At 40.6% G+C, this 25,821-nt stretch overlaps 1 protein-coding gene across 1 annotated transcript in view; it reads left to right on the plus strand.

The window, feature by feature from the left end:
• SNX4 (sorting nexin 4) overlaps positions 1 to 25,821 on the plus strand; it is a 33,331-nt gene that overhangs the window by 1,618 nt on the left and 5,892 nt on the right. The window contains exons 2-8 of the mRNA XM_008935131.1: positions 9,833 to 9,971; positions 10,048 to 10,197; positions 11,256 to 11,303; positions 15,177 to 15,232; positions 19,813 to 19,885; positions 21,394 to 21,455; positions 22,984 to 23,049. Coding sequence (XP_008933379.1) covers positions 9,833 to 9,971; positions 10,048 to 10,197; positions 11,256 to 11,303; positions 15,177 to 15,232; positions 19,813 to 19,885; positions 21,394 to 21,455; positions 22,984 to 23,049 — 594 coding nt within the window. The remainder of the gene's footprint in view (positions 1 to 9,832; positions 9,972 to 10,047; positions 10,198 to 11,255; positions 11,304 to 15,176; positions 15,233 to 19,812; positions 19,886 to 21,393; positions 21,456 to 22,983; positions 23,050 to 25,821) is intronic.

Consider the following 25,821-nt stretch of genomic DNA (forward strand, 5'->3'; position numbering starts at 1 on the left):
GCTGTAGGTGGGCTTCACAGCAATTTGTCTGTGGGTAATAGGATATTTTGTAGCTGAAGAATAAAACTAGTTTATAGTAATCTAAAGGGAAGACCACTTAATAATAGTTGTGTTATGTTGACGTGAACTGGGGTGCTGTTACTGCTGTCCAGGAATTAACTTCAATTTGGGTTGAGGAATTGCATCTGGGTGAATAAAAGAGACACGAGATGGATGCAATTCCAACCACTGTGTATTCATTATAGAGCAGGAGCTGAGTACCTAAACTTTTTAACATCACAGTTTCACTAGTGCTGATGAGGCTGTTTTCATAATGCAAGTGGTGGTGTTGCTTCCTTTTTCTCTTCAAAATGAAAATGTTTGTGACTGTTCTTACCTTTTCATGTGACTTGTGTTGATATTTTTTTTTAAGTGATACTATTCCTCAATGTAGGTCTGTGTCTTTGGGACAAAACAAACTCTGTTGCTGTAGGCTGCAGAGCCTCACCAAATTCCAGGGGTTGTGCTTCCTGAAAGCCAGCCCTTTATTCCTGGTTTACACCCTTCTGCATTAGCTAATTAGATTTTTGTGGTAAGCTATTCCTGTTCAATTAGTCTTGAAGGCAGCTTGTTCCAGCTTCCGTTAAACTATATAGTTACTGAAAAATAACGAGGATTTTGTATTCTCCCTTTGAGAACAGAGGAACACTTCCACCTCTTTATGGGAAATGGCACTAAGGCAAGTACAAATTCTTAAAATTAAATATGTAGCTGGGTACTCCTTCTTGAGCTGGAGATGCTCAGCATATCACTTGCTTTCTGTACTGTAAGTATCCAGAAGCTCACTTAAATTCAGACCTGCTTGCTTCTTAGAAATTCAGGCAGCTTGTGTCTTGTACTGAAGTCTGCATGAAACAACAAAAAATGAGATAGTGACTTCTGGTCTCTTTTGTTTTTCATAACGGAGGTAAAAGTTAATCAGAATGCGGAGCACCTCTGAGTGCTTTGTGGTGATGGGCTTTTAATTACAGTGCACACAGGGATAACTTTTTTCCTGTTCTCCTTTAAAGTAAACAATTTCCTCTGTAGTAGTCGGACACTTCCGTTTAGTGAACTTGGCTGCTGTCTCTGCTCACTTTCAGGTCTCTAGCCTGGTCCTCGTGGTCACACAGCATGATGAGGAGAGTGTGTTTTTCTTTCTTTTTTTTTTTTTTTTTTGTGCAGCCTGGTAGCAGGGTAATTAATAGCAGGATCCGTGGTTTCCAGCCCTTCTAGTCTTTGCTTTTTGAAGTGATTTGACAGGCTAGCTTGCTGTACTTCCTCATTACTCCTCCAGTATGGCTGAGGAAGTTACTAAGCTTATTTCTGCTTTTGGTATTTGGAAAGTTTTCCATTGGTTTAATGGTGACATGAGTGATCCCTGCTTCTCCCATAAGGCTTTGGTTTGCCCATCCAAAGTGTAAGAACTTCTAAAGAGAGTTTCTGTAAGAGAAATGGACTTGGAAATCAGTAGCTAGCCAGTTGCCGTTCAGCAATAGCCATGCTGCACCATGAGCCTTTAGGAGTTTTTCCTTTATGAGTTCTTTTCCCAAAGTCTCCTGGACTAGGTGAAAAGCCCAGGCATGTTTTCTGGGGAGAGGCACAGAATGAATGCCCACAGAGGTATGTTGCCTTCTGATAAAACAATAAAATGCAGATTTTGGTCATTGAGTGTTGGGAAGACTTGTCTGCTCCCTCCAAAGGAGGTATTAGGAAAAAAGGAATCACAGAATCACAGAATGGCAAGGAAGAAAGTTTGAAATCAGCATAAGCTTTAAACAGGGGAGAGTCAGTAGGTGAAAGGAGACCAAGGAGTTGAAAACTTTACTGCTGATTTTGACTTAATACTATGAAACATTAGCCTACCTAATAGATTTTAATTGTAGTAAAGTACAGCAAACAGGGCATGCTGGTTTAGGAAGAGTTAATTTTCGTCATAGTAGCTGGTATGGGGTTTTGTTTTGGATTCGTGCTGGAAACTGTGTTGATAATTCAGGGGTGTTTTAGCCATTGCTGAGCAGTGCTCACACAGACTCAAGGCCTTTCTGCTCCTCACCCCACCAGAGAGGAGGTTGGGGGTGCACAAGAAGCTGGGAGGGGACACAGCTGGGACAGCTGACCCCAACTGACCAAAGGGACTTTTCATGTCATATGATGTCACGCTCAGCATATAAAGCTGGGGGAAGAAAAAGGGGGGTGTTGGGAGTGGTGGTGTGTGTTTTCCTAAGTCACTGCCACACGTGATGGAGCCTGGCTTTCCTGAAGATGACTGCACACCTGCCTGCCCGTGGGAGGTGGTGGGTGAATCCCTTGTTTTGCTTTGCTTGTGGCTTTTGCTTTACCTATTCAACTGTCTTTGTCAACCCCTGGATTTTCTCACTCTTACCCTTCTGATTTGCTCCCCCATCCCACTGTGGGGGATTGAGTGAGTGGCTGTGTTGGGCTTCATTGCTGGCTGGGGTTACACCATGGCACTGGGTGACAGTGTACAATAAATAAATAAAAATCCCCTGGCTGTAAAAAGCCTTTGGCCAGAGAACTGCTTCTTCCTCATGCAGCATGCCAGGTAACTTTTGGTGTCTTATCAAGCACGTCATTGTTCTGTGATTGCTGTTCTGTCTGTTGAGAGGCCTAAATACAGAGACCATTTCTGAATGGCTCGTGACAAAAGTTGCCCAGCCCTGTGAAATGGTTCCCCTACACAGGGAGTGAACCTTGTCTGCTGTGGGGGCGTGGAAGTGTCACCTCTCGTACATGTGAAGGTCAAAGGCTGAAAGCAAAGTTACTCCTTCTGCCCTTGAAAAGGTGACTGCTTTAACAAGGAAATAAACCAGTGTATTTCCTTCTTGTCTAATTTAATATTTTTCAGCCATTTCTCTCTTCATTGCATTCAGAATTGTTTAATGGGTCATTTAAGATAATTAGTTTTAAATGGGAAATAGGAAGAGGTTGATTAAATGGACTAAAGTTTTCACATTGGCACTTTGAATTAAGGCAAATGAACATGACTTGTGCAGTAATGTGATCTTCTAATCACTTATGATAACATCAGTTATGAATGTAAAAACTGAAGGTTTCAATTTTGTCTTTTAATTTTTTTTAGGCACATTGATTCATTCAATGAATAACTTGCATTGTTAAAACTGTACTTAGAGGGGAAACATATGGTTTTCCTGCCTGCAGACTGTACAAGTATTATATTGTGTTTTTAAAACCAAAAACAAATTGAGGAGTTTGACTGAATGTCAACAAGTGATTATAATCTTAATTGAAACTGGTCTGCAATACTTGCATTTAATGGTGGAGTTCATAATGTGGTCTAAAAAATTAGATGGTAATGAAGGTATTAAGTGTAATGAGTACCTTTGTGGATTTCTACTTCCTTTCTGGAACGGAGTTCCTGGGGAGAAATGCTCTTTTAATTGGTGATATTTTATGGTCTCATATGTGACCAGGTGGAGACATTTTTGTTGTGATTAAAAAGAATGATTTCTCTCATCTTGCTTGCCTGTCCCAAATCCACCCATGCACTTTCAAACTCTTATTACCCCGTTTAAAAGGCTGTGGTGTGGATGCGGGCCCATAACTAAGACTTGTGCACTGCTTTCCCACCACAGCTTTGCAGAAAACTTTGTTGCTTCCCTCCCGCCCTTTATCCAACTCTGCAGCGTTGTGTGTTCCAGAGAGCAGGCTCTGGTTAGATTTATTCTACCAAGGCCTGTGTGTAAGGAGGAATCTTAAACTAGCATTGGTAATTTCAAAATGCACCTTGGATTTATCCAAGTGAGTTGATCTAAAAAGCACAGCTTCGTTGGGCACTACACAGCTGTCCTCCTGAGATGTTGTCTCCCCCCCTAAAAGTGACTAAACTGAAGCAGATGACTGGAGTGGCAGAAGCAGCAGAGTGTCCAGGCTGCAGAGAAGGGGCACTGTGGTGGCAGCATCGCTGCGAGAGGCTTTTTGCAGTGGGATGTTGGGCAAAGAAGAACATCCAGGCATTTCTCTGGATAAGTGTCTGTCTATCTGTTGTGCTGTCACATTGGCTCCCTTTACTTGTCTCTTACTTGACTGCTTTTTGCCCCAAACAAGAACTGTGTTATATAAAGATAAAAGCAACAATCACAACCAAAAAAGGCAGCACTCTCACTTCTGAGACAGTGAGAATAAATACATGTTAGAATCAAGGAAGTAAGTATGATCCAAGAGCAGAAATAACATCAGGCTGCTTAACACAGAATACACGGAGGAGGTTGTATCAGATGCTGTCTGTTTAAAGGAGAACAAACTACACAGGCAGATTTGACCTTCAAGGCTCTCTAGTAATAACTGAATCTCTTCCTTCAGGGCTTAATGTGAGGCTCGTGTGCCCCTCGGAAGGGTTGTAAAGCTTGATTAGCTTAGACTTAGGGAAGCCTAGCCTGCTGTCCACAGATCTGCTTTGTCAGAATAAATTGGCTGTAGGCTTTAGACGCAGTAAACTTCCTTAGCTTCTTCAGTGTGGTTGGGGAAGATGTGTGGTGAGTGGCATGGGCTGCTCTGGCAGTCTGCTTCCTTCTTCCTTGAGTTCCTGAGGCCCCTTGTGAGTATGAAACTCCAAGCAGAAGGGTGCCTGCATCTCTGTTGTGGGGTAGTAGTGGTTTGTTTTGACATAGAACTAAGCTTCTCTGTAAAGCAGTGATCATTCCTTGCTGAAGTGATGCACTTTTACACAATGTTTTAAAAATTTTAGTTCCTATTTAATTTTCTGCTTGCTGTTTTTGTGCGTGAGATTATTGTGTGGTGTTGTGTGTATTTTTTTTTTTTTTTTTAAAATAACTGATGTGTTCTTGTTAATTCTGACAAATACAAAGCTGATATAGCAGGCATATTGAGAAAATTTTTGCACAGTTAAGGCTCCACGTGGTCTTTGCTGCTTCTAGTTAACTGCAAAATGGACATAAAGCATTAAGAACCTAATTTGCACTGGAATGTTCACTTGTCAGAAGGCTGTCACCCTTTGCAATGGCAGATTACTGATGGTGTGATGACCCTTACAAATTATAAATGGATTGCTACACTGCTGAAATATGTGATGGTCCTATGGGTGTATTTGCCTCCCTTCAATATTTGTAGGATAGGAAAGTGAACTGCAAGTGCACTCTCTTCTAACCTGTAATCTGTACCAAGGAGTAAGAGTATAGTTCATTCCACAAACAGACAACTTTAAAAGTGTCTTCATAGATTCCTAAAGACATTCTTCTTGATTTCTTTTAATCTTGTTAGTCTGTAGCAGAGCACTGTTCTTAGTTCTTTTATCACACTTGTGATGTTGAAACTGTTGCAGCTTCCTAAATGATGATGTGACTGTCTTGACTGCAGGAACTGGGAATTCTAGGAAAAATACACATCAACTTTTATGGGATACAGCTGAATTGGCAAAAATAGGGATGTGGAGGAATGGCACAGAGCTCCCCAGAGCGGGAGCAGTGAAGGCAGAGCAACTGTGGAAGACAAACTTTATACAACTAGTGTTAATTACTGTAATTGTGTTTGGTATGAGAATGCTATATTGAGGCTACTTACAGATGCATACTACCAAAATTTGGGACAGTTCTTTCTGAACATCTTGTGAGGTATTTCTACAGATGTGTAGTTGAAAATTGAGTAGGAATAGCTGGACCAGAAAGTTCCTTGAAAGATAAACTCCTTTTCATTCTTCTCTGTGCTGACCTCATTTGAATGACCTGTAGTCATTCAGAAAGTGATAAATATAAAGTCAGACTTGCAGTGCATTGGGAATTGATTGGGTTAGAGGCAGAAGGCAACACTTATGCACACGCTGTGTTGGAATGAAACAGCCAAATGAGCTGTTCTAAATACTTGGTACTCAGGAGGTGGAGAACTTTATATTTGAAGTTACCCATGGCAGTGCAAGCCCATAGGATAAGCTGAGATGAAAAATCATTGTGGTTAGCAGTACTTTTCCTTAGGGGCTCATATTGACAAGAAAAATAAGAATGATATTTAAAGAATAATGTGAACTGTTTTTTGTGCAGTTTACCTTTGGTGGTAACTTCTCAAGCCTCTGTAACTCTACTGTATGTCTGAAATGTGTTAGGCTGCCATGAACTGTCAGTAGTGTGTGCACACCTAACCTGCCTCTAGTTATGAGGTGAGGCAAGCAGTCTTAAACTTCAGTTAAATTTAAAAAAATAAAATCAAATAATGAAACTCTCCTGTAACACAAAAATCAAAACTGGAAAGAAGAGCTTGTTAAACACAACTCCTGTGCCAGTCCCAGGGTTGCATTTGCTGTGCCCAGGAAGTGGTTATGCACAGGAGTGATGGAGACATTTAATAGCAGAGGACCAAGTCCTCTCTTTCTTGCTTGATAGAACATCTGTGTTACGATGAAGAACTCCTTGTTCCAGACCTGAGGTCTGGATCTGTAACCTTCCTGCTGCCTCACTCTGTGTAGTGTCTGCTTAGCTCTGTGTGGGTCTGTGGCACAGCAGTATCTCTCTCTGCAGCACAGGTGGGTCCTCCTGGGATGCAGCTGGGTTCTCAGGGCAGTCCTGGTCTCCCTGTTCATGTTTGCTTGTGTAGTATGGTTTCACACAGGGCCAACATAACCCTGTGGTACATTGATGGTGTCAGTCTTGCTTAATAACCCATGCAGAAGTAGTGCTCTTGAAACCCATAGCTGCTGAAGCTGGAGATTAAAAGGATCCTGAATTCTGAAGTACTGTTATGTGAGTGTCTTGAATGACCAGACCCTTGATTTACCAAACCCTGTGAGGAATTTCTTGTCTAGGAGAGTAAGGTTTGTGCCTTCAGCTTTCAACTAGCCTTCAGCTTTCAACTAAATATCTGATCTTCCAGGGCATAATGCTTAATTCTTTATCTATTTAAATTTACCTCCAACTCAGCAATAACACAATCACTAGATACCTGCTTTTAGCTGAAGTGTTCTTGAAATGTTTCAGTTGTGCAACGTTCCTGTAGGACGGAATGCTGCACGGCCTGTCAGCCTAGCTGAGCTGAGCTTTGCCCCCTTCCAAACTCAGAGGCTGCAGTTGCCACTTCGTTGAAATGAAATACTCTAACAGGGACCAGTTCTGTGGGATGTGTGCAGTGCTATGTAGTGACTGTCAGCCATGTGCTTTTCTCTCAGGTCAGTCTCAAACAGTTTTTATCTGCAGCAGTTTGTGTTGAATGCTGATGAATACATCCCTTTTTCTTCCCTCATGTGATTTGGTGTTTTTTTTTTTTTTTTTTTTTTTCCCTATGAATTCAGTCACCTGGAATAATGTCTTCTCTACAAAGCACAGATAGATACACAGAAAATGTTCTGCTTTACTCATTTAAAAAAATTCCTTTTGCATAATTCTGTATTAAATTACTTCAACCTTCAAGATGTAACCGTGCTTTAAAAAAAAAAATCTTAACAAGAGTATATAGCAAGGCTTTTCCTCTCCAATAAGAGTTCAGAAATGGATGACAAAGGCTTCTTGTATTTTGTTTAAGTGTATTGAATAATTTGGGCCGCTCTGGAGAGGGATTGTTTGGCTTTCAGTAAGGTCTTTAGAAACCCAACCTTGTAGGTTAAGAGTAGCGTAAAAAAGTCAATAATCTGTATGCTATTTAAATGGTTTAAAAATTTACTCAAGTAAGTTCTTATGAATTCAGGAAGTATAAAGTCTGAATTCTGCTGGAAGAAATAACATAGTACCATGTTCTAGTGAGTACCGTGTGAGTGAGTACTTGTAGTTCCCAACTTCTGTGCCCAGTGTCATGCTCCTCAGTACAAGGAAGATGTTGACATACTGAAGCAAGTCCAGTGAAGGACCATGAAGATGATAATGGGCTTGGAGTGTCTGATGTGCAGGGAGAGGCTGTGAGAGCTGGGGTTGTTCAGCCTCTGAGAGACTGAAATGCTGGGGTCTGAACCCTGAGCCCCGAATTAAGGTTGACATATGGGTGATTCCCACAGCCCTTCATACAGAGGAGGTGAGTTTGCCTTATAGCTTCCCCCCAGGGTGCAGCCGGCCCTGCAGGGAGAGCCAGAAGGGAAATGAGCCCCAGGGGTCCCGCAGTGAGCTGACAAAGGTCAGGTGTCTGCTTGGGGATAAAAGCTGGGACCACTGGCAGGGAGTCAGGAGTGTCTGTCTGTGGAGTGCACTCCCCAGAGCTTCCTGGTTCAGGGCAGACCTCCTGACTCTCCCTGGAGCTGGGCCCTGGTCTGTTTAGGCCTTTGTGAATGCGGGCGGATCAGGTGAGAGTGTGGGCACCTTTTTCTCATGTATTTGACTGGCTGGTTTGGCTGTTTCCCATGCCAACTATGGGAACCCTCGGGTCTCTGTACCACCTGTTGTGGGCCAAGTCATGTCTTTTGTGGGGTTGTTGGGGGTGGCGTCGTTTATGTACCAGCTGATTGACCTGTTTGTACCCCCAGCGATCATTCATATCATAATGTTTTTGTCTACAATACAGTCTGTGTATTGGATTCTCTTTATGCTGGCTGTATCATTCTTGTTGGGCCTGGTCATTGGCAAAACAGAGACACAGCTCAGGGGGTCTTAGCAATGTGTATCAGTCACCTGGAGGTGAAGAAGGTGGAGTCAGATTCTTTCTGGGATGACAGAGAGGGCAAGAAAATGGGTTGCCCAGTGTGGTGGTAGAGCCTCTGTCATTGGAGATACTCAAAACCCAACTGGACATGGCTCTGAGCAGCCTGCCTTGAGCAAGGGAGTTGGATTACAGATGTGCAGAGGTCCCTTCCAGCCTCAACTAATCTGTGGTAATCTCGTAACATAGTACTGCTTCATGTAGGTTAGTGCCAGTGCTTTTTGTGCTAATTAGTTACTTAATAGAAGAACTAAAGTAGACATAGACATTAGTGGCTTCTGCTAAGTGCCTGTGAATTCTCTGTGTTCATTCTGCCATGTGCTGACTGCTGAGAAGTGTTATTGACTTGATGCTTATTTTATGACATTGCAAAGTATTTACGTTTCTTTAAATGTCTTGTGTGAAGAATGATTTTGTTTTTAAGTTTTTGTATTACCTCTCAATCCTGTAGTATTCTGTGATTTCTCCTTTAATAGTAACAGAAAATCCTTTAATACCTTGCTAGGTAATGTTGGCTTTAAGTTTTCAACAAATTTTTCAGATGCATCAATTTTGTTCTTGCTTACTTTATTTTTAGCTGGTTTTTTAGACTGCATCTTCTTGGTCTGTAAATAAAAAAAGATCATTTTGAACAAAAAAACCCTGAAGTGCTTTGAAGTTTGCTATGGTTTTCTAAAAATACCGTTTATATTTTTAAAATATTTGTAAGTTATATTATTAACTATTCTAGCTGTTGCAGGCAAGATACTTTATTCTCTGAATTGAAGATTTTTGCACTGAATAGTAAATATTAAATTCAATAGTAAATTCCTTCTTGTAACACCCTGTATCCTTCAGCTGCTCATGAAATCATGCTGACTTGAAGCTTAAGTCTAGTCCAACAGAAATACGTCTAATTCTGTAGTAACATGAACTAAATCACTTGTGTGACTATTTGATTGTGACTTACCTGTTCGTGGTGTGATGGAAAAAGTGTTGTTTTCCCATGTTCCTAAAAAAATTTGAGTGCTATCAGGCAGAAACTATAAATATTTTAAAATGAAGTGTATATGCATGAAATTAATTCAGGGTACTTTAGATTATGTGCAAGTTATACAGTAATCATTACTGGGTAGCTATTTCTAGGGCCTTTGCTATAATTGTACTGATGATATGAAGAAGAAGGTGATAACTGACTAATGCTCAAATTTGGTGTGTTATCTTTCAGAGCTGTTGAGTCCCAGGGTGAGGGACAGTGTGCCCCAGTGGACTCCCTATGGCGACGCTACAGTGAATTCGAATTGTTGAGGAATTATTTGTCGGTTACCTATCCACATATTGTTGTTCCACCTCTGCCAGAAAAAAGGGTAAGGAAGCTGAGGCTGCAGCTTTCTTTGTATTGTTTGTTATTTATTTACTGTTGACACTCTTCTGTTTAAATAGGCTGACTTTGTTTGGCATAAGCTATCAGCAGATAATATGGATCCAGATTTTGTGGAAAGAAGAAGAATTGGTTTGGAAAACTTCTTGTTACGTGTGGCTTCACATCCTGTTCTTTGCCAAGACAAAATCTTTTATTCATTTTTAACACAGGTAAAGTGATGTGCTTTTTAAATACATAATCACTATAGAATGTATTTAAGATAATGTCCTTTTGCTTTTCTTCCCTCCCATTGACCTATAGCTTGTTCTGTGTCTAGAAGGACAGACAACATGAATAAACTTGAGGTGGAAAAGGCTTATCCAACTAAAAGCTCTTAACAACCCACTGCAGTTGAACAATTGGCCTTCTGATGTACTTTATGACTTTTTTCCAGTCTAGTTTTAAGGCTCTTAAGAGAGAATTTCCACCTCTTTGGAACAGCACATTGGGAACTTAACATGTGTTGGTTGGGAAAGCTTCCGTAGGACTAAAGCTGAAATAGTTATCATGCTACACTGCTGGCTGCAAAGGCAGTACTGGCTTCCAATTTAGTTTTTGGATGTCCATGGTTTCTTTGGCTTTGCAGTTTGAGTCATGATCCATTCATATGTGTCATGTTATCACGAAAGTTGTGATCCAGTTGTCAGCTAAAGCATTGCATGCTGTAGTTCTCAGCTTCAGGAGAAGTTGGATGTTTCACTTTTTCTGTGCTTCAATGAGGGATTCCCAGATAGTGCCTTGAGCAGATAGGTTTACCACAGCACCATATAGCGTGTAGGTGAACCAGTGTGTGGGAACTGAAAACAGTGGACAGTCAACCACTACAGGAGTGAGGTGACTGCATGTGCACTGTGAACAGTTGTCACCTCTGTGGTCTCTGTGTGTTCTCTGCCTCAGGCAGCAAAGGTCCTTGGAGCTGCCCATAATTAAGAGGTAATTGATAACTACCCTTTTTTCTAAAGAGCTGAGCTAATTCTTTTGACAAAGCTGTGTGGCTTCTGCCCCCGCTTGATAGAATGAGGTAATTGAGTAGTGAAGAGGTGAGAGTTTTTTGGGGTCTGTTAGTGTGCAAGTATCTTCTTCTTAACCCAGATTCTTGAAAAGACATGGGGAGAGTAGCTGTGACGGAACCCAGGCTTACTGGAGAACCTCTTCTGATACAGGGACTTGCAGAAGCTGTGCCGCTTTTAAATCACTCTAACTGAATGTTCTTTTTCTGTATCTTTAGGAAAGTGGATGGAAAGAAATAGTGAATGAGACTGGATTTCAGTTAAAGGTAATTACTGTAGTTGTATCATGACCACTGGGCTGTTTATGAAGAGCTGCTTGCTGTTAGAATCAGCTAAAGGCATGGCTTCATGTATACTTTTAACTACAAAACCTGGTGGTGGTCTTAGCATGTCATAGGTAAGACTAGAGTTGTTAAATTCTTTAGCAGACTTGTTAATATGTGCCTATGTTTGATGGTCAGCCTTGTAATTCTTCTAGTGATGTAAAGTTTTGATCCTTACATGCTTTAAAACTAATGAACCTGAGCCCATAGCAGTGCTCCTGTATGTTGTCAGTTTAGTTTAGCGTTGCTTTAAAGATAGGTGGGTATCAGATTTAGCCTGGTAAGAGGTGGAAGGTGTCAAAAAAAAAAAAAGGCAAGTAAAGGGATCTGAATTATAGGACTTGGCTACAGGGATGAGCTTTGAAAGAGACTATGACAGATGGGTTTGGTGCCCCTTAACTGTTTAACAGAATGTGTCTAGGAGAAGTACTATCCCCATTAACAACAGTGAATTTGCAGCTGGGTAGACTGGTGGAAGTCTTGCAGGAATAAATGATCACAGGTTCTGTGCCTGTACAGGGCAAGAACCTGTGAGAAACTGATGGATTGCTGGGCTGTGCTTGGACAAGGTACTGTATGGAGACCAATACTCAGCTTTCGTTTCATTGTAACCTGATCAACTCTCATGAAAGCAAACCTGAAAACTAGGTGATTTCTGAATTACTCTGAACAGGGCGAGATGAAGAAAATCACTGATGCTTTTATCCTCAATGTCCAAGGGCCGTGGATACTGACACTTAATCTTGATAACTTAAGTTGTCAATAACTGTCTTCCATGTTGGTAGGCTTGCATATTGCTAGTATTCATAATACCAAGTATGTAAAGTTTTCGAGCTGTATTTGTCTAGTCAACACATCTTTGTTTCAGCTTACACTCACAGTAGTTCAGAAAGTTTGTACTGGCAGGGCATGTTCAGGGGTGCACACAGCAGTGTGTGTATGAAAGAAAACTCTCAGCAGAATGCTGTGAATATTTGCTTAGCTGAAACTGTACTTTAGATTAAATGAGAGATGAGCAAGTCCTGCTTTCCTTCTAGATTTGATTGTGTGTGTAGTTTCCCTTTTGCAGTTCTTGTTTCCTCATGGAGAAAAGTAACTTTTTGCAAAAGCATGGGGAAAAGCATATTACCTTTATTCAACTTCTGAAGTATAAACCCCTCAAGCTTGGAGATGATTTAACATTACACTGGAGGACAAAACTCTATTCGCTGCGTGACTTAGACTAGAATCAGACCACTGGTTTACATACTGCTGCTGTGTGTGCTGCTGATGCATTAAAGCAGGATGTGTCTTTTGTCCCAAAGGGTTTGAACTGGGCTGATTAAACCTTAAATTGGGCATTAATGCAGTGTAGCATGTTAGAGTTGAATGTTGATGTTGGAGACTTTGTTTATACTGCCAACTGTATCATTAAATCATGCCTTTCCTCCCTCACACCCCCAGCACTCTAATTTTGTTCTTTAAGGGATTTGTCACTTGGGATTTTAACTCTTCCTTTAGGAAGGAGAAAATTCTTTACCTAAATGATTACAGGATCACTGTAGGAATTAAATGTTTGAAAACTCCTTGACTGTGCCTCATTCGATGGGGAGTTCATAGCTAAAAAGCTTGTGCATATTTGTCTTAATTCAGGCTTAAGACTGGACAGACATTTTTCTAACAGCATAGCTTCATTCTTGCAAACTCTCTAAAGTGGTGTGTGGGAGTTACTGTGCTGTTAACAGCAAGAAGGAAATAACCCTGCTTATATGCTGGAGTGTTGGGAGGATCTTGGTTCCTGCCTGAATGCACTTGTGTACTTACTGAACTCTTCCTGCAGAGCACTACATGTGTCTGTACCAAAAGGCAGAAACTTGCTCTGTAACTGTAATGTAGGAAGTGATCCTTTTTGAGTGTAAACCTGTTGAATGTGCATGCTGTCCCAGCAAACTCTGCTGGCTTTGGTGTCTGCTATTTGGGCCTGAATGCAGTATTTTGTGAAGCAGCTACATAGAGGGAAGGGTTCTGATTTAATGTTAGTGTATCTAGGTAGTGTTTGTACTGTTGGAGAATGTGAGGAGTACATCTAGGTGCATCTCAATAACCTGAAATTTAACTGACTTGTAAAGTGACGTGTGAGGCTGAAGCAGTGGAGATCCAAGGCCATGCAACCCTGTGGAGCACTCTGAATAGACATAAAAGACTTTGGGAGCTGGAGTTACTGCAGTGTTTTGTGTTCTTTGTGCCGTGCTGGACATGCTTCTCCATGCTGCTCATGTCCTCCCTTTGCAAGATATTCTTGGAAGAGTGCTGGACATAGCTGTAACAATGAACCTGTTTTCTTTCAATATTGGTCAAGCTTGGTCATACAGGTTTTTCACTTTAACCTTTTGGTTTGTGGGTTGTTTTTTATTGGTGGTTCAGGGATTGGAAGGAGGACAGCTATAGTTAGCAAGATTTCCATCAGTGCCTCTCATCCTACCCGCAGGAAAGAAACTGCTTTGCCCTCAACTTGAATGCTTTCCTAAATGCCCTCCAGATACAGAGGTGATTCCAGGTGAAAGGATCTTGCAGTGACATTCAAACATTGATATCTTCTGCTCAGCCCCAAGGCAGTGGGAGATGGAATAGTTTGAAACTGTGCCTGTCTTATCTGTAGAAGTTATTGGAAGGACCATAAAGGAAGGACTCTGTTTTTGGTTTGGGAGAACACTCTGTTCCCTTCACTGTCAAATTCAAAATAGCTTTTCAAGCTCCAAGTTGGCTGCAGCAGTGCACAAACTACTCCTGTATCATATACCAGCATTAACAAATACTGCTGAAATAACTTCTGCTAGCAGTTGTGGCACAGTCTGTTATCTAAGAGAGAATGCTATAGGAGATCTGAACACACCTCACAAGATGTGTTCATTTATTATTCTTTCACTGAAGAGGGAAGTGTTTTGATCAAAAGTAAACTCCAGCCATTTTCCCCGAGCTGGAGGTTTCGTGCAGTACAGGTGAGCCGTGAGTGGATGTGTGTAAAATGCCATTTAGAAGTGAAAAAGTTGTGCCAGTGTGGGACCTCTGTGGGTGAGGCTAGGATGTCTCATCAGTGTTAGTCTTATGAGAGTAAATACCTGTTACACAATTTAGTGTCTAATTAAACTAAAAAAAAATACCCACAAACTCCTTAGAGGGATTCCATACTGCTGTTGCAGTCGCTGGTAAACCAACATCTCAAAATGTAAAGAAACCAATTACATTTTAATTAGGTATTGAACTTTCTTCTGTAGAGATTTATATATGCTATGATATAGAAAAGAACATGGTATTCAAAGTACCTCTATTCTGATATACAAATTACATATTTTCTGTGAAGCAAATCATAAAATAAGAGAACACCATATATAAGAATTTGATTTCACTGGAGAACTGTTCCTAGTAATAAAGAGCATGTAGAAGTCATTCTACCACTGGTTTTATTTGGTTTGAAAAATATAAAATAGTTTGTCCATATGGTCTTATGTTACCTAATTGCTTCATCTAAAAAGAATGTAGGGCTGTGTATCTTAACTCCATGATTTGTGTAGTGTTTTAAGAAGGGACTATTTTTGTGGGGCTTGGATTATACCAGCTTAATTTTAGTGGATACTGTTTATGTCCTAGTTCACAAAAATAGCTTATTTTTTTTACTTTTTAATTTAAAAATCTGCCATACAGGACAGGTAGTGTTAAATATTCCAGGAAGGCAAGGATTTGGTTTTTTTTATTAATAGTGATGCCAGAAAGCTGAGAGTTTTGTTACTGGAATTTAATTGCATTAAATTAACAAAGTTCTTTTTCCCCTTTTTTCAGGCAGATTCCAGATTAAAAGCTCTTAATGCAACATTCAGAGTGAAAAACCCAGACAAGTAAGATTCCACATCCTTCTTCCCTGCCTTTCCCTTTTTCAGTTACACTTGTAACTTCAGGTGACAGGATATTCTAACTCCTTAGAACAAATTCAGAAAAGAAAAATTCTCTTTCTGCACTTCAGCTCTCGACAGAATCCCAGTAAGCAGATAATGTGAAAATGTTTGATAGATCCTGTTTCTAGGAGTAAGACACATTCAGAAAAATGCCATCACCTTGTGCAAAATGAGTCCTTCGTTTTCTCTAGATTTAAAGGAGGGGGGAAAAGAACCCAACGAAAACAGACCCAGAAAAGAACTTTTTAATATTTATTGGCAAAGAAATCTTTCCAAGTGTGAACGGAGTACAGATTAATAGTAGGTCTTTCCAAAAATCTGCTCATGTACAATTCTGGTTGCATGCACCCTGGTGTTGCAGTTTGTAGTTCTCTCCAAGCTGCCAATTTTTACAGATGCTTTTGGAAGTCCAGAGGTCCGTTCAGCTCTGTTACAGTTTAGGAAGCTCTGGGACAGGCAGCAGAGCAATCTGATGGATAAAAATAATGGTCAGAAGTGTAAGGGTGTGTAGTGGAAGGTTCACCATACCCGAGGTGAAGTGAGGAGGGTAAAACGAGAGTTTCTGCTGTAGTTGACCTTACGGCTGCACACTAATGTTTGAGAAGTGATGGTGTTTGCCATCAATGAGCAACAGAGACCTGTATGAAGTCCTCTTCTGGGTTCATCTGCTGGCCAATAGTGGCAACAGGAAATGCTGTTTGAGGAGAGTCCATGTGCCTGGCTGTTTGCTCTTGTCTGTTCTATTTCTTACTTCCTAACACCTTTGGATATGGTATTAAGGATGTTAGAGGGCACTTACCTTTCCAAACCTCTTTATAGACTTATCTGTGACTTGATCCAGTCCCTCCTTTTTGACTGTGTTTGCTTTTGCAGCCTTCTGTGACACCAAGGAAATGTTTAGATTTGATATAAAAGATAACATTCAGGAATGAGATCAAGACAGCAATTCTCTCAGTAGCTACAAATGAAATTGGCCCCTTGTTCGAGTGCTTCATCCTCCATCATCTTCCTCTGTGGCTAGAAGGAATTAGCTTTTCCTGATTTCAGGGCAAAGAAACTGCCAGCAGTCTGCCTGTAGGCATAGGTGGGCAAGACCAAGATGAGAATATACTGTTATCTTTTGAGGTAACGTAATGCTTGTGGAAGGAGAGCTGTTGTGAGAAGTGGCTTGGTAAAAAGCAGGAGGAGGATTAATACAAGGAAAATATGAGGAAGGGTTTATATCAAAACCAGTCCCTAATATGTCTCTCCCAAAAGAGACTTCGCAGCCCTTAAGAGATATGACATGTGCTTTCTATTGTATTCTGCCAGCTACATAGCTTCCAAAATGAACTTTTGGATACCAGGTTTTTAATAAATAACTGCTGAGCGTAACTTGTATTTCTTTTAGTTCTGGCAGAGCGTTTTAGCAAAGCATGTGTGGCCCTAACAGGAGGAATGGTGCCTTGCTCTGCCCAGCACACCTAGCTCCAGCTGCCTGGAATCTCCTGCCTTGCCTCCCTGCATTACATTTGGTGCTCATGGGACTGGGTGGTGAAGTGGGTTCAGCAAGCTCACCTTGCCAAAACAGAAGCTCTGACTGCTGTGAGTGTAGGCTTTTATGTTCCTGGACCAGGCAGGGTTCAGGTGAAGAGCAGCTGTAACTCCCAGTCTGGGTTGCCTCGGGGTCCTGTGCAGCTGCACCCTTCAGCTTAGAGCAACCTGAGGAGATTTACACAGCTGAAACAGTGCTGCTCAAGGAGTCAAATGCAGACTGGAAACTAAACCTCATCCCCCAGGAAGCAATTAATATCTTTAATGAGGGAATTATATGGTGATAAAAATGTGGTATTCTGGTATTTAAGAGGTAAATTGGTATCTACTGCAGAGCTCTCCAGTTTGGCCTCATGGCACACACCCTCTTGCTCTCTTTCTGTACTTAAATCAAAACAGTAGCTTTCTTCTTGGTGAAAGGTTTCTTTAGGAAGCGTTAATCCTTTCCTAAGGCAAAATTTAGAAAAAAAGAAAAAAAAAGTCTCCTTTTTTTGTCTAGTTAGTGGGACAAGTGGCATGTTCTTCAGAGAACAATTCTGTTCGCGCAATATCTTCCTCAACAAACAGGAAAGCGATTCTGCCCTCCCTGATGTAGGAGGGAGTCCTGCCGAGCCAAATGCACCAAGTAAATGACTTGCACTGGAATGCCTCTACTATAAATTAAATTTTCTTCTTTGCCTTTAATGTGAAAGATGCTTTTGAAGGAACCTGTTGGTGATCCTACAGAAATATGACCTGCTCTGTTCTTCACTTGCATCTAAAGTTCTGCTTAATAGCTCAATTAATCTAGACTGCTGGTAATGTTGCAGAACCAGTAAAACCAAGTGAAAAATGCTAGTTAGAAAAACCTCAGCTACTGCTTGCAAAAACTATTGTGTGGAACTGCTTCACACTTCTGCTGTTATGATGCACTGGGAATTAAACATCCGTTTGTGTGCCTTGCCAAACTCAGTTTGGAAATTGCTTTATAATTATGTAATTTTTTTACATGAGCAATGAGTACAACTTAAGCAAATACTTGAGAAATAAACCTTTCATCTGCAACACCAGCAGTCCCTGGAAGACAGTAATTCTTGAAAAAATTACATTTGTAGAATTTTCAGCCTTCACAGAAGATTGGGCAAAAGATAGCATCACTTTGGTTTATGGTTCTCTGAGACAGTGAAAAGGAGACAGCTTGGTTCTGGAGTAGTAATTTTTTTAAAAAATTATGATTTTATTTTTTGATGGAGGAGGAAATGGCATGAGGACAAGATGTATTGCTGCTGGAGTCCAGGATACTGAAAGTCCTCTTAGGTTCCTGACTCTTGCTGTCGGGGAGTATGGCATTCCTAAAAGCTTTACTGCCACAAAGCAGGATGAATAGAACTTTTCATTATAAATTTCTGGAGTGGAAAGGGGAGTCTTCCTGGGCTGAAGGCATGCTTTTTAATCTTTTGTTTTGAGTTCAGTTATTTCAAGTATCTTCACTGTACGTGTCTGCAGCTGTCTGACATGCAGCCCTGGTGCATATTTTATAAAGTGTAAACTGAAAAGATTGCTCTCTAAACCCCATTGTGCAGATCAATGACCATATTTATTTTTCCCATACAGTTCCTCTGCTAGCCTTTAAATCTTTTTGTGTACTTTAACCCTCTGTGTGTCATAGTCTTATAAAAGATGCTCCTTGGAGATCAAAAATATTAGAAATTGTAATAAAGCTTCTACTTCCTGAATGTAAGGAGGAGAATATTTTAGGGGAAGACTTCCTGGCAGGGGAAGAAGAGGTGTTAAATGAAAAACCCTGGAATTTCATCCTTGGTCACCCAGAACAAGTGACCTGACTCATTTCAGTAAGACCTCTTGGGTGCAAGCTATTTGGAAATAAAAAGCCTGACTGTGTGCCTAGGGTGGAAGGAGGGATGAAGCTGTTTTTTATGCTTGTACCACAACCTGGAAGGCTAGTCTTAATCTCACGTTCCTTAATTCTAGTTGTGGTGTTCTGTGTTATTTGTTTTAAGATCATTGTTTAGTAATTTAGGTGAAGCTGTTCCTGGCTTCCCATCTGCATGAAATATGTTCTTGTGTGCTAAAGTAGGTCGTGAGTTAGACTTATGTGTAGTAGGAAGGGTTTATGGATGCAGAAGTGACTGTTGCTCTGACTCTGCTCTAGCAAAGCTCTGACAGCTGCCTCTGTTGAGCAGAGCCTCTTGGTGATTAGGATGAGCTGAATGTGTCAACTTAGACTAACACCAAGGCTTAACTGGGGTGGTAGATACAACACCTCCTTCCTTCAGCAGTGGCAGGCCAGCAGTCTGCACAGGGTCACTCGTGATGGGTTACCTGACGGGTACCTTGCTAAGGTGCAGTGATTTGATGGCTTTTAGCTGTGCGTGACTCCTGTGCAGGTACAGGTCTCAGCAGGGTGTCGTGCGTAACCAGGAACAGTTGCCCTACAGCTTAGCCTTAGAGAAATTGTGATAGTTGTCCACGCTCCCTGGAACTTCTGAAAGGCAATGCTTAAAACTGGCTAGATGGCAGCTTGAAAGCCAAGTATCTTTGTCAGGTCAGAAAGGTGGATACGTTTTTATTAGGAAGTATATATATATGCCTAAGCAGATTTTGGATTTGTACTTGTTTGAAGCTTTCCTATTCATTCATGCTTGCTTTTATACATCCCATTAAAAAAAATAATGCAATGGTGTAGTCATTTCAGTTAACTACTTATATTTCATAAAAATTCATTGCTTAAATGATTCTGAACCTTCATCATTTACCTAAAAAAAAAAAACCAAAAAAAAAAACCTACACAAAAAATCCCCAAACAAACAGTTATGCAAGTGTTGGGTTGTTTGCTTTGGGGAAATGAAACTCTGCAATCACTTCTGTAGGAGTCTTCAGCTAATCCCGGCTGAGGGCGCCGCAGGCTCCGTCCCCGCCTGCGGCCCTCTCTGGGGTGCACGCTTGCTTTCAGGGTGCCTAGTGATGTACTCCCTGCTTCCTGCCCCCAGGAGGTTCACCGAGCTCAAACACTACAGCGATGAACTGCAGTCTGTCATATCACACCTCCTGCGAGTCAGAGCTGTAAGTATGTCCCATGTGTGTCATGACAAATAGTAGCAGTCATTTCTAAGGCAGTAGTTCTCGTTTAGTCAAGAAAACTGGTGTATGTGCTCTAGAAGAAGAGCAGTTTGCCTGAGAGTCTGGCTCTGGAGTGTGGGGCAGGAGATGGCAAGGGGAATGGGCTCTGGTGTCATACAGATCTTGGGGGGGAATGAGATCCAAATGTGAAGGTGGTTTGACAGTCACTGGAGGAGCAAACACGTGCATGTTGCTAATCTGCCCTCTCCCCTGAATGTCACGTATCGGAGGGAGGTGTTTTAAGGAAGATCAAGATGTCTGCTTCTCTCTACTCAGCAGACAAGTTGCTTTTGTTGGATGTCTGGGCTGGGAAGGGCACCAAAACACAGTTTTCTGGTCAGACATATAATACCTCTTTTTCCAGAGCTTATGCTATGAGTCGTGCATGCTGCAAAGCACACTTCTTGTTTTGGCTTGTTCTTCAATCTGTAATGAATAATGTTCTTTCTAATGATAAGAATAATTATGTCATGCACCAAGATACACTGTGGGTTGAAAATGGAAGATTTTTCTTTTAAAGTCACAAAAGAAATGGGAAATTACAATTCCAATAATGAGCATGATACTGTTTTTTATTATGTTCAACAGGAATTTAATTTTTGATAGAAATTGTGTGGCATAAAGGGCGGTAATGGATTGTTCTGAGCTGAAGTTCTTGAGAGGATTAATCACTGATGTTCTACTGATACTGCTCTTTGTGTGAGAGATCTGTTGGGCAGTTTACTTATGTTTCCTTTTTACTCTTTTGACAGACCAAAATGGTTAACTCTTGCCAAACTTCAAACTCATTCAGTGGTACATCACAATTACAAGGGCATTATCAGGGTTACAAGTCATGATTCAGGGTGTGCTTCTCTCTTCTTCTGAGGCTGTTGCCAGCATTGTAGTCCTGGCTGCAGCAGGTACTGACTCTCTAAATGGCTGAACAGCTAAAATGACATCTCTGGCTTGAGCAGTAAGTTCTGCAATGGATAGCTTATTTCCTTTCCTTCATTTCATTGAGCTGGATGGAAAAATCAAGTCACTTGCTGGAATTTTAGTGCAGCTTTCCCTATGGTCTTGGTGACAGGATGAAGTTTGGTCTTGCCATCTTTATGATAAATAAGCAAGTGTATATATAACTTCAGCATTATTTGGGTAAAGGAGGCTATGCCTTACATCTGGTTATCAAAAACTGAATGTTTGTGGTCTTCATAGGCATATTCTATATGTGAGTGATTCCAAAGAAATACTTGAAATGTTACTTTTCAATATAACCTTGATTGTGACTTCAGTCTTGAAACTTAATGCTGTCGATTTTTCCTTCAGTAGAGGCTTAGGTTAGATTTAGGCCTAATCTTGTTTACCTGTGTAAAAACATTAAGTCTTTAGCTTGAAGTTTGTATTTGGGTTTTTCACAAAGCAATTGCTCTTAATGTTGATAACCAAAATCTGCCTCTAAAATATTTTAGAGGGTGGCGGACCGACTGTATGGTGTCTATAAAGTCCATGGCAACTATGGAAGAGTATTCAGGTAAGAGTTCATAGAGTTTTTAAATATATCCCTAGACAGAGAGATGTGGGGAGAGAGAGAGAGAGATAGAGAGAGAGAGAGAGAGTTTGTTGTTTATGTTGTTATGTTTTTGAAAACTGTATCTGACACATTTCAATGTCTGCCTTGCACAACTTCTTATTGCATTACTTGTAAGATTTCTGTTCTGGGTACAGCAGTCCCTGGATCTGCTGAGCTTCATCTCTGTGGAAGACTTTGGCTTCTTTTTGTATTCCCAACCCTTGGGGCTTTTGTTGTTGCCTTGGCATTCTGTTTCTTCAGGAGGTAACTTACTACCTATTTTCAGGCAGTTGTCTCTGAAGAGAAAGAGCGTCTACGTCCTTTTAAGGGTTAAAAATCAACAGCTATATCCAATTTTAGTACCTTTTTTAAGTGAATTTGCCATTTGTTTCTTGATTTATGTGAGTGAATTGCATGCTCAAGTTTTCCATGTCACTGGAGAATTAAAGAATCTAAACTTCTGGTTAAGGGAAACCTCCTGCTTCTACACACTGTTCAAGTGCTAAATTTAATTCTCTGGGTTAATGGATTGCAGATGTCTTTCTCATTGGGGGTTTTAAAGTGAAATTAGGTGTAGTTCTGTAATAACACAAAGACAAACAAATGTCACCATCAGCGGAGTGGAATGTTTATGAAAAAGCGAAGGACAGAATAGATGCATTACACATAAATTATGTGAAATATAAGGGGACCCCCTCCTTTTTTTTTGTAAAAAGAGTTGTGGATGTAATTCTTGTAACTAAGAACTCTCGTAAGGTTTCACAAAGCTGAGAACAGAACTGAAAGTGCAGTGTGCGTACTCGAATGTCCAGAACAAGTCTCTTGCTATCTTTATGGTAGCTCTGTTTCCTTCTTTATCTAAATGATCTCCCTAGTGTGCATAGGCAGTTGCAGTAATGAGTCATAAGCTGATTTTTTTTTTTTTTTTTTTAATGAATAGAACTAAACAGTCTACTATGAAAACAGAAAACAACATACAGCAAATGGTTTTGGGAGCACTACAATGCTTGTCAAATCCCACCTTCTGGTTTTTGGAATGAGAGCCTTCTGTCTGTGTTGTGAGTCTGGAAAGTTTAGTTTCTTCTTGATGAGCATATAACACCAAATTCTGGTTTAGAAAGTTCCCTTTTTTTTTTTTTCTCTGCCTCCCCCCCCCTCTTATTTTAAGTGCTAGGACTTTTTTTGTTTCCTTTTTGAAATCGAGTTTTAGCTATTTCAACAAGGCTCTTTCTGCTCAGAAACAATCCCGAAGTAAATTTATTTGTGAAGATGAGTTTAGGTGTCAGGGAGAATTGTTTAACAGAGTGCCGTAAATAGCCCTGCCACATTGTCAGTGTTGCTCCTTAGGAGAAGAAAACAGTTTGACCAAGTCTAACTTTGAGGTATTCCATTCAGGTGTCACCTGGAAAGAAACTATATACAGGATGCAGCTTATTGACTTCCCTTACACTTCACGTGTGATGTTGTTTCTCGTTTGTTTTTCCTACAGTGAGTGGAGTGCAATAGAAAAGGAGATGGGGGATGGGTTGCAAAGTGCTGGCCACCACATGGATGTGTAAGTACTGACTGAATATCTGATAGTTTGATGTAAGCCAGATGTAGAACTCTCTCTTTCCTCTCTTTTCCCTCAACCCCAAAGTATGTACAAATAGTGCACTGAGAAAGTTGGGGGTGCGTTGTTTTTGGGTATACAGTGTTTCTGTGACTTGGATGCAGGCACAATTTTAGCATCCATGTACTGTATTAAGTAGCTCAAAAGGTCTCAAGAGAACCAGAGGGGTTTCTTTTTTATTCTTATTTTGAAATTGTAGAAGTGTTTGGAATTCTTCCAGTTTTTCTTTTAAGCTATTATGCCAGAAACTGGTGGAATACAGCTTTAATGTACTGCAGACCTGATGAGATCCATTTGGTTTTGATAGCAACATTTCGTACCATGCAGTAGATGGTACACAGATTTGGACTTCAGTTACAGTCAGTTAAGAAATTTAATTAATGGGCACCAAAACTCCAATGGATTCTTGAAACAAACACTGACTGGATGTAATAAAGTAGAGAATCCTCCCTCTTTGCATCTTTAGAGTCAGTTGGCAGAGTACGTGAAGCACAGCCTTCAAAATAAGAGTCTAGCACTTCAGAGTGCTCCCAGAACTGGTTCTAGGCTCCTGCTTGCTGCTTTTTGGGTAGGCATAGACAGTAAGCAAAAGGTGCCTTTTCTCATCGCTTCGATTCCGCTTTTGTAATCACGCAGCACAGGTAAGTAATAACTCCAGCAAGAGGTGGAAGCTGTTTGACTCTTCTTCATTCAATACTTTTACTGATAAAGTGTAATTTGTGTGGAAGTAAAGCTATCAGTTTTAGTTTACAGTGCAGATTTACGTATGTGTTACCGCCTGGTTGTTATTGGTGTTACACCTTTTCAAGTGGACAGGTCTGGAGAGCTATGCCAAACTCTGCCCTCAGCTGCTTCAGAATAATTCTGGTTTTATCAAATATTTAAGAATTTGAAACCCTCTAAATAATTTATTCACACTTCTATGTTTTGGTTAATGTGGTGGTTTGTGCCCCCCAAAAGTTACATTTTTTTTTTTTAGGTGGAGGTCTCTAGTGACAGAAGAAAATAAATGAGGCAGAGGTGGAATACAATGTTAAGTAGTATACAGAAATTGAAGAGCTTATGAAAACCTGGTATAATATAGAGGAGTTAGGGAGGCACGAGAAGGTTTTCAGTGCCTTGAGTACACCACACAAAGATGTCAATCACCTAGAAATGCATAACCAAGTAAAAGAAGTGAGTCTTGGTTCTCAGTCAGGAGGCTGGACCCTCTCCACACATCTGAGATGTTTTATATTTCTGTCTGTAATGCAGGGTTAAAGATCCAGAGTAGTGGCAGTGAGTTTCTGGGTGACTTTAATCACTGTATGAAGTCTGAGGCAGCTTTAATTGTCTGTCATCTCTTCTGCGCTGGCTCTCGTAAAACAATCGTCTCTTAGTGACAATGGAGCAAGAAGCAGCAGATGTGTGATTCAGGGACTCAGTGACCCATGTGGTCTCCTAGCAGTAAGGTTCATATCTACAATCTCTTGGAAGTATATCTTACCAGCTCAGACATAACATTCAACAGGAGTTTATTGCAGCAGAAAGCTACTTCAGGAAGGTTGCCTAATAAAGATGTTAAACTTCAACACTAATTTAATTATTCTCTATCTGCTCCATATGCTGTAGTCCTTACTAGGTGTTTATTTAAACTTTTGTGGTGTTATTGTTTAGCATGATCTAAAACTGCTTAATATTTGGGGAAGACATCTCAAAGCTTCTCTGGATGTGTGCTGTATGACGGAATGAGGATTGCTACAGTGATAGAAAACAACAGAGTAGGCAGGGAAAGCTTGAGTGAATGGCTGTAATTCCAGCATTTAAAAGATGAAAGGAAAAAATGCTAGACCTTTGACTTCTGTCCTTTATGCTATTCATGAGTGACCCTTTATCTCTGTATCCACTAGACTGTCATTGCAGGTGGAATCAGTCATCAGCTAAACCCCTGGTTTAGTTCAGTTTCCCATGAAGAGTGGGAACTTTAAGGATCTTTAGAACTTATGCATTATTTCTCTGCAAGATTTTTCTTTGATTTACCTATCTGCTTAGGACAGACCACTATTTAAACTTCAGCTTAGGCAGTCAGAAATACAGCTTGTCTTACTACTTTTTTTTTTTTAATCAGACTGAATTGTCATTATGAAAACTTTGTCTAGGTAAGGTGGCTTTTTTCCTTTTTTTTTTTTTTTTTGAGTTTTCTGCTACAGCTGAACTCTAGCACTGCTCTAAACTTAGAACTTACTTGAAGCTGAAATATGGAAATATGGTCCATCTGCTGCCCTGAGAAATTGAACCACTATACTAAAAATTATTGCACTTCAGAACTTAAAAATAGGAAGGTGAAGCCACTTATGACCTGTGTGGCTGCAGAACAAGTATATTTTTCAACAGTTTGAACTTCTTACTTTGATTCATAATGTGAATTCTCATTCTGCCTATTCTTTTTTCCCTCCTGCTTAAACTGATATGGTCTTGCTGGTCACTTCATATGTTATAATTACTCAGCACCAGTAGCCTTATTAGGGCTTTTCCTGGATGCAACCTGTCTTTGATTTTGCAGGGCATCAAAACAACTCATCTTACTTGCAAACTTGTGCCCATCTGTTCATGAATTTCACGTCTGCAGCTCAGTCTTCCCATTCTTTCAGTTGTTCTGCAAGTAGCCACTCCCTCTTTGAAGAGCCTTAGTTCACATGCCCTGCTGAGCAGGCCTGAGGATAACTTTCAGCAGGC

This window comes from Merops nubicus, unplaced genomic scaffold (genome assembly GCF_000691845.1).
Source record: "Merops nubicus isolate BGI_N331 unplaced genomic scaffold, ASM69184v1 scaffold37992, whole genome shotgun sequence".
NCBI lineage: Eukaryota > Metazoa > Chordata > Aves > Coraciiformes > Meropidae > Merops > Merops nubicus.